General features: G+C 43.4%; 1 protein-coding gene across 2 annotated transcripts in view; it reads left to right on the forward strand.

Annotated features, from left to right (window-relative positions):
- PGM1 (phosphoglucomutase 1) overlaps positions 1-19,280 on the forward strand; it is a 62,349-nt gene extending 43,069 nt beyond the window's left edge. For both annotated transcript variants that reach the window (XM_069480093.1, XM_069480092.1), the window contains exons 8-11: positions 7,859-7,994; positions 11,451-11,634; positions 14,359-14,493; positions 18,640-19,280. In XM_069480093.1, coding sequence (XP_069336194.1) covers positions 7,859-7,994; positions 11,451-11,634; positions 14,359-14,493; positions 18,640-18,729 — 545 coding nt within the window. In that variant the 3' untranslated portion in view covers positions 18,730-19,280. The remainder of the gene's footprint in view (positions 1-7,858; positions 7,995-11,450; positions 11,635-14,358; positions 14,494-18,639) is intronic.
- Positions 19,281-19,711: the final 431 nt, after the last annotated feature.

A 19,711-nucleotide genomic window follows, 5' to 3' on the forward strand; every position in this document is an offset into this window, starting at 1 on the left:
GCTCTCCTTCCTCCTCTCTGCCTGTCCAAATACTGACCTGAACTCCCACCTTCTTCGTGACCCTCCCTACGACCTCATTCCACCTACATCCGTCTCTCTTATCTAAACATCTGTTCAGGTGTGTGGCTCTATCCCATGTCTTGGTCTCCAGCCAGATTGCAAGGTGCTTAAGTGGCCATATTGCTTCTCCTCCTGTTCTCTCTACCCAATATTTTGAAGTAAAAGGACTGATCTTCTTGGCCCTTTAGTACTCCACTGTCCCCCTTTAGCAAAGAAGAGAAGATCAAAACCAAGCATTCTAGTCCAGGCTTAGTATCAGTCATTCTTCTTTACAGATGAAAATGTCTTTGAAGGCAGGCACTATGTCAAAACCTTTGGTTTCCTGCCCTGCCCTTATGTCCCTACATCAATGCTGAGCCTGGTGAAAAGAGAAAAGTCTTGAATCGGGTTTCCCAGAGTGTGTGGTATGTGGAAGGTACTAGTTCCAGGAGAGGGTTCTGGGAGTCCACGAAGATTGGGAAACGTGGAGTATGCCTCTCTATCTCGGGTATTCACAATGATAGTAGCATTTGAAGGTTCCAAAACATTTTATTCTAAGGAATACTGTCAGTAAAGTTTTGCCCAAGCATAGTTAACCACAATATCTTTTTTTTTTTTTTAATAGTACATACAGTAACATCTTGTCCCACAGACCCCTGTGGGAAGCACTGAGTAGGAGGGATCAGAGCCCCAGAGCCAAGCAGGAGTCCCTGGTGCTGACTGGCTGGGAACAGGCCTGGTGACAGGATGGCACAGGCTGCTCCTCTCTTACATGACAGGCCTTCAAATATAATACTAGACAGAAGCAGCTCTCAGGTCCGTCCTTCTCCAGGCCACCCATCCTTGGGTCTTCCAGTCGCCCCTCATTTCATGTTTATAGAGCCAGCAGCAGCCTCTAGATGCTTCCAGGTTCACTCGCGCCCCTCTTGGCAGGCGGTGCCTAGAATGAGCCCACATCATCCCGGCTCGGCCTGGCAAGTGAAGAGTAGGGTGGGATGAGTATTTGTAGTGATCTGGGCACAGTACTTTGTATAACTTTCACTACGTTAGCTTTTAGGAAGTTTCATAATACTGTTTATGTAAGGCTGTGGATAATTAAACCCTTAAAGTTTTTACCTGGAAGCATTTGCCAAGTCCCCCACGTTATATTTGTGGAATTGATTTCTTTGAACCAAAGCATTAGACTTTAGACTATTCCTTGCTAACATTGCTCTTATTTACTAACCCATTCAACAAACACCTAGTGCCAACCATGGTTTTATCTTCCCTTTGATATAGTTTATATCCAAAGAGAGAATGTATCATGAGAATAATCCACAAGTTCTTTCTCTCTCTGAAAGAAAGAAAATTGTTGTGTTATATTTCTGAGATAAACATTTTAAAAAACCAGGCTGCATAGCCATGGGTCTCCACCATTGTGAACAAGTGCAGCTGAACTTACTTAACTGAACTACTGCTCTCCTTATTTAGAAGGGAGTTAATTTCCACCTACCCTGTCCCTCACTAGTGAACGTTTGCAACAGTTCCTTTAGAGAGTTTCTCAGGATGGATGTTAGTGATTCTGTGAGCTTTGAAATATTTGCATTCTATAGCTTAATTGAGTGCAGGGCACTTTATTTCTGTATTTTTCCAGGCAATAGTAGAGGCAATTTCTCAAGAAAGCCTCCTTGACCTTTCAGAGTGGGTTAAATCCCCTGAGTATTAGCTTACAAGGAAGCACGGACCTCTCTTTTGTGGCATTTGTTGCAGTTGTGATTTTACAGTTATTTATGATTATTTGATTAATGTCTGTTGGCTGCACTAGACTGTAAGGTCCATGAGGACAGATTGTGTCCCGAGAGCCTCCCATAGAGCCCAGCATAGAACAGGTGCTCAGTAAACATTTGTTGAATGAATGAAAGAACACTATTCACTTGTCACCTTCTATTTAGACAAACAGAATCCTCCTGTTGGAAAGAACTTTAAAAGTCGTTTGATGTAATTTCCTATATGATGCTGCAACTGTAAGTGACCAGTCAGTGCTTTGCTGCTTAAACATCCACCTCAGCGGAGAAGCCACACCTCACCTCTTGCAGCAGCCTGGGATTCTTGTGAGAACTCAGCATTATTCCCACTTCTCAGTCCAGGGTTGGGGACCCCAAGGTCTTCGTGAGAGGAAACGAGCTTCTACAAAAGTTAATTGCAAAGAGGTGCAAAAAGGAGTCAGACTTCAGAAGAACTGGCTCACCAAGTAAAATAAACATTTGAAGAATAAGCCCGTAATATTACCAAGTATACATTCTTCTGTTCATGGTGGAGATACAGCAAGTTTCTCACCTGATTATCATAACCACAGAGGCTAGAACATTTCTTCAGACGTCAGCATTACAAACACAAGGGATAAACGTGTTTGTCGTTAGGAAGTCAGAAATGGGGACCAGAACTAGCCAGGAGGAATCTGTTGTTTTGGTTGCTTTCATGGTGCAAAGCTGTTTTTTCCTCCTAACTGTGGATAATGAGGTACACGTTTATACACAATGACAGAGGGCAGAGTGTCAGTTCTATCCCAACTTGGACTTGTCAGGACATTGAAAGTAAAATCACTGAATAATACAGACTGTCACTGCTTTTGAAACTCTTCCTCAGAAAAATATGGGGCTTGGGAAAGAGGGGTAGGAAGCCAGGTTGAAGATGAACCTGGTATCACTTGGAGATATGCCAGTAAATTATGGTCTGGTCAGGTCCAGAGGTGAGCAATATGTTTTCCCTGTCCCATCTTTAAAAGTTTCTAGTGATAGCGTATCATACAGGAGTGCTAACTTGAAAATACACAGCATTCATGCTTTGCAGATTTCTTTTAATCTTGATTTCTTATGAAAAGTCCTTCATGCTTATACTTCTTTGCATCCATTTGATCCTAAAATGTTTATTGAACTTTGACTGTATCCTGGATGCTGGTTTAGGCTCTGGAGACACAGTGGCGAGCATGACCTCCTCATGGAATGCTCCGTGAGTTTCCATCTGGGGAAGGAGGTCAGACCCTGGCCAGGTAATTACAAATGTGCGAAGTGATAGAAGGTGAAGTGCGGGGTAGTTCGGGAGCTTTATACTCAGGGTGCCTAACCTGGTTCTGAGGCAGAAGGAAGCAGATTTTCTATCTTGTTTTCTGCCCATTCTAACTTGCATAGCTCTTGAGTCAATTTCCCTGCAGGTAAAGCCCCCAGGGGAAGGTTGCAGCATCCCATCTCTAGGGATATCCCGGACAGAATACCCCGGTAGAACTAGGCTTGTGCCCTAATTATAACTAACTCCATTGAACTGTTACCTGCACGTCTGTCTCCCTCACCTGTCTGTGCTCATCTGTGAGGGCAGGGGACATGCCTTACACATCTTGGTGTTCTCTCATGTGCTTGGAACATGCAGGCACTGATTCACATTTGTTGGATGTAACGTGAAGTTTGTGTGAGGACACAGTTCCTACCTGTCAGGCACTTACTACCTCCCTCCAAAAGCGCCTCACAGAGAGGGAACAGAGTTCCAGGGGCAGTCACGAGGCAGCACAGGAGTCATTGCTAAGTGGAGTGTCTGGGACTTCTGGGGACAGCCCCCTGGGGGCTGGAGTGGTCTGGAAAAGGCTTCCTGAGGAGCTCGCCTTCCTTTCCGTGTGAAGTTATTTGTGCAGTGGAAGGCCGGGAGGACAGGGCTCTGCGGAGCCTCCCAGCCAGTCAGCCGGGGCCTGGCCTTTCTTTGTCAAACCCTTACTGAGAGCTGACTGTGGGTCAGCCCCCGGGGTGGCGGTGGGTACAACTCATAGTGTAGGGTGGGGTGTGACCAAGGGAAGGGTAGAAGCACAGGGGGGCAAGGAGGGTGTCCTGGATAAGGACGAAGATGAAAGTAACTTCAGGAGATGCCAGCCAGGCTGGTGGGGGTGTGTGGGGTGGGACCCCGCAGGCAGAGGGAGCAGTCTGTTCAGGGGGCTGCAGGAGAGAGAGAAATGACAGAGAGAGACAGCCAGCCAGACACTGGTACTTTCAGAGAACTCCATGTAGCTGTTTGTCAGCTGCCACATCCCCATCCTCAGACCCGTGGCCTGGCAGGGGCAGAAACCCGGCAGCTCCTGAAATGCCCACCCTGGTAAGTGTGATCCCTCAACCGTTAGCTCTTGGCTCCTGCAGCAAGGGTTGACATTTTTCTTGGCTGAGACCCAGAGTATGCCCTGACCGAGCCGAGTTTTCGCTTATCACAAGGTGCTGATTAGGCCAAAACAAAGTGACAGGTGTTGGGAGATGCTGAAAGGGCAGAATTCCCATGCACGCACTCGGTCCCCGAGCCAAGCAAGTGTAAGGAGACCCAGTGCAAAGCCCGCCCCTGCCCTGCGTCAGCTGAGGCTAGCCTAGGTGCGCTCGCGGTGTTTTCCCTTCTCACGGTTAAGCGAGCTCGGCTTCTTTTACTTTTTAACAATTAAAACATAGAAGTAATTCATATTCATTATAGAAATAATTGCAAGCTGTAGCCTGCTGTCATGAATTCCCATATATTGGAGAATTAAATAAGAACGGAAGAAAAAGCTCTGTAATCCCAGTGCCCAGAGGAAAGAGCATATTGGGTTATATTCTTCCATTTTCTTCCCTAATATGTACAGTTAAGGAGCATTATTTTTGAAAGCTTTATAAGCTCAGTGGAAAAGAGTTTTCTGTAAAATATGCTCTTTGTTTTTCCCTTTATTCATAATGGCATCTTGCATTTATATAGTGCTTAACAGTTTATAAAATAGCCCCACTTGCTTTATCATAGCGATTTCTCACAGTTGTGTGAAAGAGGTTAGTTAGCATTATCTCCATTTTACAGTTGAATAAACTGAGGCTCAGAAAAATTAAGTAACTTATCCAAATTCAAGCAGCTTGTAAGTAACAGAGCCGCAAATTCAGGCTTTCTGATTGCTAAGTTAGCAAGCATTTCCTAATAAGCCACAACTGTACAAGTTGGTAGCTTTAGAAACACGTACACGCTCCAGTGCCTTTTTTCACTGGAAATATGCCATTATTCATCAGAATGCAGAAGAAAATGAAATTTATCCAGCCTTCCTGAATATTAATCAAATCACCTAGAGTTTTGGTACACCCAAGGTAATTTAGTGAGATTAATCAAAACATCCAGAGGGACTGAGGGTCATACAAGTGGAATAGGTCTAGGATATCTGTTTATGTTACCCAGGATAGATACTTCATTTCTAATATTACATGTATGATTTAGTTATCTCCAAGTAACTTGGTCAGAGTTGGGTCAGGCTTTTAGATTTTATTTTCATTTCCATATAAAAGAAAAAAACAAGTTCTTCATTTAGAGCAGGAAAAGCACAAAGGAACATTGCCTCCTATGCGTTCAGTCTTGCCAAAAAAGAAAGAAAAAAGAAAAAAGTTCAAGGGAAAAAAAAAAAGGAAGGAAAAAAACTGGAGCATGGACAAATAATTCTGGGCCGTATACTGCTGTCATGAATTCCCAATATATTAGGGGAGCTGCCAGAATCTCGCTTCTCAGGATGAACTGTTGCCAAAACATATCATTTACAAAAGCCGTAAGAAGCAGAGAGCTAACTTTTCCTTCCTTAAAATAGCAGTAAAGGCAAATAAAAGCCTATAGATAATAAAATTAGGTAAACATTTCTAAAATTTGTTATATAAAGCACTAAAAATATTGCCCACTACTTCTAGTTTTGCCAGCATCCACATTTTAAGGACTGTTACTTCTAAAAGTGGTATCCCATTGAAGAGAAAAACGTTCTGAAAGAAAAAGTTGTATATTTTTATGAACCCAAAATAGAAAGAGAAAATGTTGGAGTAGGTTCATTAGTTGACTCATTCATTCACGCACTCTTCGTAATTAGTTATTTACCATATTCCTGTGCTATGCAAGTCACTAGACTTGGTTATAAGGATAAGTAAGAGATGCCTCCAAACAGTGCGTGGGCAGTAGGGAGAAAGACCCTACCAGGAGGATGGCGCCACCCCAGATGTTCTGTGCGGTTGCTCTAGGAAAAGAGAAAGGAGCTCGTAACTGCCCAGGGAAGCAGGGAGCTAGTCTCAAAGAGGAGAGGACATTTGAGCTGGGTGTGAAAGGATGAAGAAGGGAAGGGAAAAACTTAGCACATGCCTCCTACATAGCCAGCATTGTGCTAGATTTTCTGACAATTCCAAGACGAGTAAGAACCAGTGGGAACCAGGGCAGGAGGCACATAAAGAATTCAAGTTTTGACAATATGCCAAGCATGATTATAGAAGGATTGTACAGAGTCCTATTCAGAAATCAGAAAATAGGGCTCAATATAGTCTGCTTTTTTTTCCAAATAAGGAGTTTAAAGGCAAAAAGTGGGAGTTCTGTTCCAGGCTCTTGGAAAAGGGTCTCCATGCATATAAGCATATTGGAAGGAACCAATTTTTAAATTTTGGTGAAGATTTTAGCCCAGACCTTAGCAGGAGGTCATAGTTTCTTTAACCAATCCTAGTTGGTTAAATAATAATGTCTTTGGTTGAAGTTGCTGGATCCATGAGTAGGTGCGTTTTTAAAGCTTTGACATTTTTTGCTAAATTGCTTTCCAAAAGTGTGCCAGTGTACACTCCCACCAGCACTATGTTGGAATACAGTTTCCCTTATACCTCCCTGATACTGGGTGTTCTAATTATTAAATCCCTGGCCATATCTGTCAAGCAAGTGGCAGTTTCTTCATTGTGGTTTTAACTTTAATTTCTCTTAAAAATAGTGACAGCTTTTTATTATGTTAATTGGTTAACTTTTTTTTTTTTTTTTTGGCAAATTGCCTATTAATATCCTTGGCCTGTCTTTCTACTGAGGTTTTGCTTTTTTCTTAGTACATAAGAATTTTTTCCATGTTGAATATATTAAACATCTACCTTACAGTTGTAAATGTGTTTATTTTTAGAAGTTTTTCAATAGGCTTTTAATTTTATCTATGGTAGTTTTGCTGTATAGATATGCTAATTTTTAAGTAGACAAATACATCAATTGTTTTCCTTTATGAATACTATATTTACATGTATTTATCACCCTAAGAGATATATATATACACATATACATACACACACACACACACACACACACACATATCATCTAGTATTTAAAGGTTTTCAGTTTTTCCATTTGAATTTTTAATTCAATTGAAATTCTTTTTTTTTTTTATTTTTTTTATATTTCAGCATATAATGGGGATACAAATGTTTAGGTTACATATATTGCCTTTGCCCTGCCCAAGTCAAAGCTTCTAGCATGTCCATCCCCCAGACAGTGTGCACCACACTCATTAGGTGTGAAATTCTTTTTCTTATGGTGCTTTTCCCCAATTGTTTAGCCAGTTATCCAAACACCATTTAAAAATTAATCCATTCTTTTTACACAGCCATAAAGTGACACCTTTATCACACACTAAAGCCTCATATGTGCTTGGGTCTCTTTCTAGGTGTTCTCTTTTGTTCCATTAAGCTACCAGACTACTTTAATTATTGACATTTTATACTGGTCATATTCTTCTGCTGTTTATTTATTTTGATTTTTTTCTTCACGTTAATATATAATTGATACATCAAGTTCCACCTTATCATCTCACAGACATTTTTATTGATATTGGCCTTAAATTCCTAACTTACTTTGGGAAGCATCAACTTCTTTTCAATATTGTGTTGCTTCCTTCAATAAGTGATTCTTTCACTCCAGTCCTCAGTTGAGTTTTCTGACTTTTCCAGTGGCATCTGCTTGCTTGCTGTTGAGTTTATTCTCAAGTATTTGGAGAAATCCCATTTCTCACAGCAGCCGGCTCTCCCCTCCCCAGGTTCTGACCACATCCGTGAGAAGGATGGGCTGTGGGCCGTCCTCGCCTGGCTCTCCATCCTGGCCAACCGCAAGCAGAGTGTGGAGGACATCCTCAAAGATCACTGGCAAAAATATGGCCGGAATTTCTTCACCAGGTAAGCCCCAGCCTGCCTGGCTATGAGGTAGTGTGGGGGATTCTGGGGAGAGAATTCTCGTGCATACACAGCCTCTCTTGTCCTAAGTGATAATAAAACCCTAGTTCATCCAGCCTCTATCAAGTGGAGATTTTTAAAATAATTCAGTCAGGGTCAAAATGAAGCCAACTTTTATGTCAGCCATGAAGAATTAGGCCTAAAAATTTAGCTAACATTATCAAAAGAATAAATGTTTTATAAGCATTTTTAAATGTACCCATTGGGTGAACTTGATCCTAACATTGGATTTAGATTCAGAGAAGTGGATTAGAATTTTATTTCTTCCCCTTACTTGACTGGGGAGTCATTTAATCTCTCTCTGTACTCAGTTTTCTCATCTGTAGAAATGGGAATAACAGTCTAGCTATTGAGAGGACTAAATGAAATATGAAATCATGTTTCCTAACTTCTTAAATTATGGAAATAATTATGTTTAGTCCAGATCAACTTTACTGACTCATTAAAATAGGGCCCCAAAGGCTGTATGTTTGTCACTACTTCATTAATTGATTCAGGAAATATTTACTGTATACCTACTTCCTGCTGGGTACTGGGGCTTCAGCAGTGAACAAAATATTCGGAACATTTAATAATAATTCTTTACCATACATATTTCTATTTTGAAAAAGCATTACAAATTTGTTGACAGTAGTGCTTTTCACTAAGTCCAATTCGCCTTTCTCTCAGTAAGTGTAAAAATCTAACAGAATTTTTCCTGGACCTCAGTATTCCAATTGTGGAAAGGAAATATGATAAAAAGAACATTAGTTAAATTGTTTGCCTATAAGAAATGAATGGGGCCGGGTGCGGTGGCTCACACCTGTAATCCTAGCACTCTGGGAGGCCAAGGTGGGAGGATTGCTCGAGGTCAGGAGTTCGAGACCAGCCTGAGCAAGAGTGAGACCCCGTCTATACTAAAAATAGAAAGAAATTATATGGACAACTAAAAATATGTAGAAAAAATTAGCCAGGCATGCTGGCGCATGCCTGTAGTCTCAGCTACTTGGGAAGCTGAGGCAGAAGGATTGCTTGAGCCCAGGAGTTTGAGGTTGCTATGAGCTAGGCTGATGCCACGGCACTCTAGCCCAGGCAACAGAGTGAGACTCTGTCTCAAAAAAAAAAAAAAAAAAAGAAATGAATGGGTGTAATTTCTCTGTACCTCTTCCGGTTGCTGTTCCTATAAAATGGGTACGTTAGACTAGAGAATTTACTTTTTTTTTTTTTGAGACAGGGTCTCTCTCTGTCACCCAGGCTAGAGTATAGTGGCATCATCATAGCTCACTGCAACCTCAAACTCCTGGGCTCAAGCGATCCTCCTGCCTCAGCCTCTCGAGTAGGTGGGACTACAGGTATGCACCACTATGGCCAGCTATTTTTTGTAGAGATGGGGTCTCATTCACTATGTTGCTCAGGCTGGTCTTGAACTCCTGGGCTCAAGCAATCCTCCTGCCTCGACCTCCCCAAAGTGTTGGGATTACAGGCATGAGTCACCACACCTGGCTAGACTGGAGAATTTTAAAAATATATTCCAGGTTTTATAGTCCATGATCTCTGGATAGTCAAGAAAGAATTCAACCTTAACAACGTGGGCTCTTCAATCAGAATCCTTTTATTAACTTTGGACAAATTCATTGATCTCTTCCTCCCTCAAGTTACTCTTTTGTGGAAGGCATAAGTAATAACTGCCAGCTGGTACCACACAGTAGCCCTGGGATCCAAGGCAAAAATCTCTACTCTCTAATAGACAGAAAAACCTGGGAATTCAGAATCGCAGTCATGAACTCTCTAGAGTGTCACAAAAACAGGACCATGTCTGGTTTTGTGCCGCAAACACCTAAGTCATTGTAGATTTTGTGCTGCAAACACCTAAGTCATTGTAGAAACTGCATAATTATGTTTTGAATAGATAAATGAATGAGCTAACAGGTGAACAGTAGTAGCCAGAGTGGAGTTAGGAATAAGGTTAGGAGGGGTTGTTCAGAGAAAGAGTCACTCTTGAATCAGTTGAACAGCTCCATATAAAAACTATTTTAACATATTTTTATTAATTATCAAATAACCAAGTATTACAAATCAAGTCATTAGAATCTGCATTTATGATGAGTTATGACTCCATTGTACTCTCCGTTTATTGCAGAAAAGTGCTAGGCACTTTTGCATACCTTATCTAACGTCAGCCTCAAGATGGTTATTGATAAGGCAATTGAGATTCTGAGAGATGGGACAACAGGCCTATAGTCACACAATTAATAACCATAACTCATAGCTCATTCTGTCTGAATGCAAAGCCCAGACTCTTTCCATTACACCCCTCTGTGCCTAGGATTTATAAAACATTACCCCTGAATACTCAAAGGTCACAGATATAAAGCACAAACACCTGGTTGTAATTTCTTGCTGTTTATCATTTTAACTGGGGGAAAGAGCTGACTTCGAGATTAAGAGGACTATTTTGTTCTTGATTCATAGAATCTTGGAGCCAGACTAGGTTGGCCTTAATTCCTCAGTAGTTCTCATGTCTCGGAGGTGTCGTCTTGCACGTATCGTATTTGCTTCACTATTGCAAATAAATATAGACTCTGCTCTCTTGAGCCTCTAAAAAATAACTTTCTCAAGAGGGTGTGTGCCACTAGGTCAAGAAAAGCCACCTGTAAGCATCTTTAACATCATTAACAAAGAAGTCAAGGAGAATTCTTGAAAGAAAAATAATTGTCATAGAATTTCGTTTGCGATGCACTTTTTTTTCCCCTTGGCCCTTTTGCTTGCACGCCGGGCCGCCTCTGTCAGGAGGAATCCGCAGCACTTTGGACCAGAATGCATGCTCCCTGAAAGAAGGGAGGCGGCTCAGATGTAGAGTTCGTGTTTGGCTGCTTCATCTGGCTAGTGAAAACTTGGCTTTGCTTTAGGAATCTCCTGTGGAGACTGGAACTCTCCTTAGTCAAACTCTCAGCAGCCTCAGGCAGGCCCCAGACTGGGTGCAGTCCCAGCATTCACCCCAAAGAAGCTCATGGAATCTCGAAGAGAAGTGGCTCGGTTATGTGCTCCTTTATGTAGAGTTCTCTAGAGATAACATTGCTTTTGATTCTACCTCCTCAGGATGTTGTGATTAAATGTTAGATAGTATCTCTCAAAAGCCTTTGAAGCATCTTAGAGCTTTATTCTGTAGAAATGCCAAGATAGGTGTTTCCTGCTTATTCAGAAGCTCATAACCCTTCCCTGAAATCCTCCAAGCCCTTCCTTTCATCCCTGGCCTGTTCCGTCCTCAGTGACTGACAGGCCCATATTTTTTTGCCAGCTTCTTCTGAAGTTAGATGGTTTTGGGGGAAGGCCAAAGAAACGATGAAGAAAGTGCTGATTGACATACCTGGGTATGATCTGAAGTTAGCCCGTGGGCCTCAACTCCGTGACTTCTTCCAGGTATGATTACGAGGAGGTGGACGCGGAGAGCGCAAACAAAATGATGAAGGATTTGGAGGCTCTGATGTTTGATCGCTCCTTTGTGGGGAAACAGTTCTCAGTGAGTGACAAAGTATACACTGTGGAGAAGGCTGATAACTTTGAGTACAGTGATCCAGTGGATGGAAGCATTTCAAGAAATCAGGTAGGAACAGATTTCAGTGTATTTGGGAGAGAGGCCTCAGAGCTCATCTCTGAAGTCTTGAGGGAAAAAGGCAAAAGGCCTGTTGGTCGTTTTTCCTCTGCTGCCCTGTTTGTTGAGGGTAGCTGTTCCCAACTGGTTTTACACTGAGGTACATGTGACTCTCACATGCACTCGTAGGACAGTGGTTTGTGCCCTGGTTCTATCAATCCCCCATGCCCTTATCCTGGGCATCTTAGCCGAGACTCCACGTGATTTTCTCACCCTCTGGAATTGTTGTACGCAAGATGACGTGTTGCGAGTGCATGCAGAAAGGAGCCCCAGAATCTAAAAAGGGTGGAGAACTGTGGCCTTAGATATCCACTCTTCTCTTTTCTCTCAGGAGATTATAGCAGCATGATAGTGGGAGAGTGGCATTATCATATACATTTTTTTCTTATGTTCTGATTTCTAAAGAAAGAAGAGAAAAACACAGGGTGTTCCAAAAGTCACCATACATAGGGAAAATGGGAAATTATAGCTAAATGTACCCTTATTTATAAAATATTCATTATAAAATTTAATAAGATTTTTTCCTTTGTATGGAGACTTTTGAGACACCCTGTAAATGAGGCATTCCCAGACTTAGAAACGTTAACTGTTATCATCCACGGCACATCACCTGCAGCCCACCTGACGCAGCAGTGCGTCCGAGACACTGGCTCTTTGCAGACCTACCAAGCAGGACTCAGTGGCCAACCTCCTGCTCATCCCTGACGACTCGCTCTGGGGTCCAAGTGCAGTGCCAACCCACCCTCTTCTCTGTTCCCCTCCCCTGTCCCTCCCTGGCAGTGGCCAGTCACCTGCTCCAGTTTAGAACCTGGACCATCCCTAGGTGTAGACGGAATTGTTAGTGTTTCCCTCACTATGTGCCAGGTACCTAACGCTGTAAGCTGAGTCGGGCCTTCTCCCAGCTTCTTAGGAACACTCGGGGGCCCAGGGTCCTCTCACCTCTGGTTCTGTTGCTAGATGTTGTCACAGAATGGACTCATCTCTGATAATTTAGAAACAGAGATAGTAAAGAGTGGGATGAAGATTCTGTTACAGCTTCCAAGTTTGCTTTTTCCTGGCAGACCCAGATTTTCGGCCTGGTCCTTCTGAAGGCACCCGACAGGGTTGGGAAGGGATGGGCTGTGTAATTTGTTGAAAGTTTCTCTCGGAGAAGGGGTAGTGAACGGGTGGGTGGAGCCTGGCCACCGTGCCCCCCGTGCCTGGAGTGTCCCGTCCCCAAACCCTAGCATGAGTGGTTTATCATCCTTGTGCCCATCTGCCAACTCTGAGGACTTTGGGTCCAGTGTGGAAGATCGTAAAGTATGTCTGAGCTAGTTAGAACAAGGGAGATCTGGGGGAGGACAGGGGTGTAGAAAAGGAGAGGCTGGGGCTGAGGGATGGGAGAGTAGAGCCTAAGTTTGCTTGGTTAAGCCTTCAGGGAGATGGGAGGTTCAGGAACAGCCAGCCCCAACTCCACATGCCTCCAGCCCCTGCTAGGAGAGAGGAGAGGGCAGAGATGCCTGTGGGAGGTGGCAGCATAGGACAGGGCTGCTCTCCGTGTGCTGTAAAGAAGGCAGCTGCTCCACTTTCTGTCACCAGAAAACCTGAGCAGTTAGATGGACAACCAGGTGGGAAGGAAAATGTTCCAAAACAGATAAAGCACCTGCAATCAAGTGAAAAGAATTTAGAAGCTTCAAGTTGAAGCTGTAGGGGAAGGAGACCAACCCTGGTATGTTTCTAGAAAGCAGGAAATGGTAAGTGGAAGTGAACTATATCCTCTCCATGGTGACCAACCGGGGCATGTATGCTGTGTATCTCATGAGCTGTCCTCACTAATGAGCACTAATGATTATCACAATAAACACTGGACAGACAGCAGGCGAGGAGTAGTATCTTTCCTCTGGTCAGTCTTTGGCATCATGCAAAGTTCTTCTTTTCGCGGAAGAATGAATAGACTCATAAAGACTGAAGGGTCCTCAGGCAACTGTCTGGCCCATCCTTCTTCCCTCAGGTCGGGGAATATCTACCCAAGAGTCTCCAGCCTTTCTTCCAAAGTAAGAAGGTGACTGAGGACCAAAGATACTGCCAGGGAGGGGCAGGGCAGGGCAACAGAGAGAAGGGTGGATTGGCACTGCACTTGGACCCCACTGCGAGTCATCAGGGATGAGGTCTGCAAGAGCCGGTCTCTGCCATTCGGGGCCTCCGGCCTCCTGTTCTCTTTTCCAGGCTCTCTATTGGGGTTTTGTAAAGAGTCTTTCCTCTTACCTGCCTGAAACCTCTTCTGCTCTGGTTTCAGCCCCTTCTGTCCATGTTTCCCTGCTGATCTGGGGGTGGAATTTCTGTATCTAGTGCCTTTCCTTACTTATTAAGCTTCAAACTAGAATGGCTAGTCCATAAATCACAGGGAAGCCGGGAGGGGAGGGAAGCCCTCATGTCATCCGGCATCACGGAGATCAGGTCTCCCCACACCCCTAGAAATGCTCCTCCTACCTTGGCCAAGCACCCATGGTCCAGATGCAGAGAGGCTGACAGGAGGCTGACTTATGAGGTTCAATTGCTGCCATTTATCAAGGACCTAATCCTCCAATTGATCAAGTATGGATGAAATTAGCTCCCCAGTGGACCCCTCATAATTTGCCAGCCTTCAATCTCCCTTCCAGCATGTGGGGGAAAGAATTCTCTGCTTATCCTTTCCAGGGCTTGCGGCTCATTTTTGCAGATGGTTCTCGCATCATCTTCCGACTGAGTGGCACTGGGAGCGCAGGGGCCACGATTCGACTGTACATCGATAGCTATGAGAAGGACGTTGCCAAGATCAACCAGGACCCCCAGGTAATGCCCAAGCCCCGTGCCCTGATTAGGTCTTCTGTCTGAAGGAATGATAGTGGTTCCACTGAGCCTGTGTTTTCAGTACCCATTTATCAGATGAGCTAACAGGGTACCAGCTGCACTCTTTCCTCCATATCTCTTTCAGTATGTCATTGACTATTTTCCCAGCTCTGTTCTAAGCCCCTTGCATGAATATAATCATTTAATTCTCAAATGAGGTAGGCTCTATTATTCTCCCTATTACAGATAAGGAAACTGAGGCACAGAAAGGTTAAGCAACAGTTAATTGATGGCAGATTCAGGATAACTAATCTTTAAATCAGTCCCTCTTCTGGTGTTCTGGTCTGATCACCTGCTCAGGCGGAATACAAACTGGTTCTAGATTTGGTGGGGGCGGGGAGAGGCAGTTTCATGTGTCTTCACAGAAAAGTCTGCAGACTTGCAGCCTTGTAGGTTGGGTTCCCCAGACACCCACAAAGAGCCTCCAGAAATATGCCAGTGAGGGGAGGGACTCTGGAGCCTTGGATGGGACAGAGAACTTGGAGGACAACCATCAAAAGGGAGGAGCCAAGGGGAGGCAGTGACGTTCAGGACAAAGCTTCCCCAAGTGGGCTCCTCACAACACTCGTCTTGATGGAAGCTCCCAAACAGAGCTCCATAGCCAGAAAGAGTTGAGGAAGTGTTGTGGCACATTAGCCCCTGCCAGGTGATTCGTAACACACACTGCACCCTAAAGGCTCCAAGAAAACTTGCAGGAAAGACACCCATTTAAATAGCTTTTGCCAAAGGACCTGAATCGACATTTCTCCAAAGAAGAAAGACAAATGGCCAACAGGTGTATGACAAGGTGCGCACCATCACTAATCATCAGGGAAATGTGGATCAAAACCATAATGAGGCCGGGCGCGGTGGCTCGGGGAGTGGCTCTCGGGAGTTCGAGACCAGCCTGAGCAAGAGCAAGACCCTGTCTCTACTAAAAATAGAAAGAAATTAGCTGGACAACTAAAAATATATAGAAAAAAGTAGCCGGGCATGGTGGCACATGCCTGTAGTCCCAGCTACTTGGGAGGCTGAGGCAGGAGGATTGCTTGAGCCCAGGAGTTTGAGGTTGCTGTGAGCTAGGCTGATGCCACAGCACTCTAGCCCAGGCAACAAAGTGAGACTCTGTATCAAAAAAAAAAACAAAAACAAAAAAAACCCATAATGAGATACTACCTCATACCTGGTAGGGTGGCTATTATCAAAAAGATGAAAGATAAAAAGTGTTGACAAGAATGTGGAGAAAAGGGAACACTTGTACACTGTTGGTAGGAATGTAAATTGGTGTAGCCATTTTGGAAAACAGTATGGAGGTTTCTCAAAAAATTAAAAATAGGACTACCATATGATCCAGCCATCCCTCTTCTGGGTATTGTATCCATAGAAATTGAAATCAGTATCTTGTAGAAATACCTTCACTCTCATATTCATTGAAGCACTATTCACAATAGCCAAGATAGGGTACCGACCTCAAAGAAATCGTGGTATGTATATATATAGAGAGAGGGATGCGGTGGGGAGAGAGAGAGAGAGAGAGAGATCGAGATCGAGATCTGCATATCTCACAATGGGAAATTATTCTGCCTTTAAAGAAAAAAAGGAAATCCTGCCATTTGCAACAACGTAGATGAACCTGGAGGACATTATGCTAAGTGAAATAAGCCAGACACAGAAAGATAAATACTGCATGATCTCACATATGTGGAATCTAAAAAAAGTTGAACTCATAGGAACAGAGTAGAAGGGTAGTTACCAGGGGCTGGTGGGGGCAGGAAATGGGGAGATGTTGGTCAAAGGGTACAAAATTTTACTCACGTAGGATGAAGTTCTAGATGTACAACATGGGGCTATAATTAATAATACCATATTGTTTACTTGAAATTTGCTGAGAGAGCAGATCTTAAGTGTTCCCAGTACTACCACCAGAACAAAAAAGGTAACTATGTGATAAGATTCATGTTATGTTAATTAGCTTGACCGCAATAATTAGTTCACTAAGCATATGTATATCAAAATATCATATTATATACCTTAAATATAAACAATTTTTATAAAAAATTAAAAGTAAAATAAAGTCAATAGCCTTTGCCATGCTTATTTTTCCACAAAGCCTTTTTTCTTCTAACATCTAATTAAAATCCTATGAAAATTATTTGGGACCCCCTGGCATAAAGGTTTTGAGCATAGGTTTTGGAGTGAGAGAGATCTTGTTTTAAATTCTGTTCCTGCCACTTAATAACTGTGTGTCACTGGGTAAGTCATTTCAATTTTATGAGTCTTGGTTTCCTTGTCTGTCAAATGGCAGAATAATACCTATTCCATAAAGTTGCTGTAGGGATTTAGGGAGACAATAATGCAAAATGCTTAAATACTGTGGCTGGAACATAGGATTGACTTTTGAGAATATGCAGCTCTTATAGTTCTTTTTTTAAAAAAAATTCTAAAAAACATGTAACATAAAATTTACCATCATAACCATTTTTAAGTGTTATATATATTCACATTGTCCACATTTTTTTTTTTTTTTGCAAAACTAAAACTCTATACCCATTGAATAGCAACTCCCCATTTCCCCCTCTCCTCAGCCCCTGATACTACCATTCCACTTCCTGTGTCTATGAATTTGACCACTCTAGGTAGCTCATCTGAATGGTATAGTTGATTTTATTACAAAAAGGAGGAGAGAATGCATCACTTTTACATTTTTTTCCAGTCTCTGGGCTCCAGTTTCAATCATTGCCAGAACCCTCTTGTGTTGTAGGCACCCCTCAAACATAACCAAAGGCAATGAGGTCTGCATTGTAGACACTTAGAATAACAGAGCAAGAGGAAAGGAAGAAGGAAAGTGTGTTGTCTTTTTATCCTCAAGATAAATGCCGGCACATGGTAGATACAAAGAATGAACTAAAGGTGCTGCTTCTGCGCCGCAGTCCTAAGGACATGGTGGGATGGCACTGAAGGGAACAGACTCCGGCCCCTATCTGTAGGTGCTGGGCCACAGCCTCAGCCCCTCCTGGGGACTGTCCAAGCCCTAAGGGGAACGCGGCGGGCTTAGCACGAGAGTCTATTCACCTCATCCAGGTATAATGCGTTCTTTGGTGGAGATTTAGATAAGAGAAAACACCAATTGGCAGTAGAAAATGTACTATCCCTATCTTGGCTCTGCCATTGAGTCATTTGGTTAAATCACTTCACCTCTTTGGGTATCAATTTTCTTATCTATAAAATGGACAGTTCAACTAGACGAGTAGGGTTTTTTTTTTAATATTAAAAATATTTAGCCGGGCGCGGTGGCTCACGCCTGTAATCCTAGCACTCTGGGAGGCCGAGGCGGGTGGATTGCTCAAGGTCAGGAGTTCGAGACCAGCCTGAGCGAGACCCCGTCTCTACTAAAAATAGAAAGACATTATATGGACAACTAAAAATCTATATAGAAAAAATTAGCCGGGCATAGTGGCACATGCCTGTAGTCCCAGCTACTCGGGAGGCTGAGGCAGTAGGATCGCTTAAGCCCAGGAGTTTGAGGTTGCTGTGAGCTAGGCTGACGCCACGGCACTCACTCTAGCCCGGGCAACAGAGTGAGACTCTGTCTCAAAAAAAAAAAAAAAAAAAAAAATTTATTTAAGCAGGAGAATTCTTGTCTTTTCGTTAAGTGAGAGGGTAGATATTGGTGGGGGGGAGTTGCCACATTTTGAAAGATCTCCTCAGGTACAGTGTGGGAATCCAACTGGAGGATGCAAACGTGGGTGTGGGGGCCCAGGTGAGAGAGGGAGCACTGGCTCGGCAAGGTCGTGGCAGTAGGACCGAGGGAAACGGGCCGGTGTGAGACAGTGAGAAGGGAAAAGGCACTTAGGCTTGCCGATGGATTGGACACGGGGCATGCGCAGAGGAAGGCGTCAAAAACAACTCAGTTCGCTGTACATGGAAGACTGTGCAGTTGATTCACTAAAAGCAAAACTGCTGGAACTGAGGAGAAAGAACATATGTTTGTTTTCAGGCTTGTAGAGTAAGGAGACCTGGGAGTAGGCAGCCAGACGCATGAGGCTGGAGCTAAGGATCTGTGTTTAGAGAAAGTGATGGAAAATGTGCTTCTCTTTGTGTCCCCCTCAGGTCATGCTGGCCCCTCTTATTTCCATTGCTCTGAAAGTATCTCAACTCCAGGAAAGGACGGGCCGCACGGCACCCACCGTCATCACCTAGGAAGACAGGCCAGACGCAGTACGTCTCTCCACCCCAGGACCCGTCCAAGTCATCTGATCGAAGAGCGTGGACAGAAACACAGTGTGTTTGCCAGGCTTTTTAGGATTTGATTTTTCCAGTAACCCGTTGTTGACAAATGGTGCATATGTAAGACACTGCTAATTGAGATGCCCTTGGGAAAGACAGAAAGAGGAGCCGGGGGCTTATGCTAATGTCAGTTCCTTTCCATGCCCTTCTGCACTGCTGCTGTGTGGGTGTTTGTCTCCTTAGCATCGGGCGCTGTTTACACTACAATGGAAGGCGGGCAGGCGAGGCCGTTTCTCCTCCTTAGGATGTGCCAGTGGAATGACAGTGCAGATTCCTTTCTTCTTGGCAAATCTCCACCCCCCATCTACTGTTTACATGTAACCCAACAAAATGCAATTTCTGGTGCCTTCTGTCCAATTAGTTCTTTCCTCAGTGAGACGTACTTGTCTACGGATTTCTGTCTTGTTTGGCAGGATAGTCCCATTCATACAGATATTTTGGGATATTAAAGCAAAATAAGATACTATTATGTGTGGTCTTTTTTTTTTTTTCCTTAACTACAAGGTGCGTTTTTTTCTTTTTTAATTTCAGAAAGAAAACATTTTTTTTTTTTTATTTGAGGAGGGGGTTATTATATTTTGTTTTGATGTCCTAGCCAGAAAACAAAATAGTATCTCGGCTAGGTTGAAAATCCTTAGACTCAAGAACTGTAATTTTAAATCTTTTTTTTTTTTTTTTTTGAGACAGAGTCTCACTCTGTTGCCCAGGCTAGAGTGAGTGCTGTGGCGTCAGCCTAGCTCACAGCAACCTCAAACTCCTGAGCTCAAGCGATCCTCCTGTCTCAGCCTCCCGAGTAGCTGGGACTACAGGCATGCACCACCATGCCCAGCTAATTTTTTCTATATATATTTTTAGCTGTCCATATAATTTCTTTCTATTTTTAGTAGAGATGGGG

This window comes from Eulemur rufifrons, chromosome 8, assembly GCF_041146395.1.
Source record: "Eulemur rufifrons isolate Redbay chromosome 8, OSU_ERuf_1, whole genome shotgun sequence".
Classification (NCBI taxonomy): Eukaryota; Metazoa; Chordata; class Mammalia; order Primates; family Lemuridae; genus Eulemur; species Eulemur rufifrons.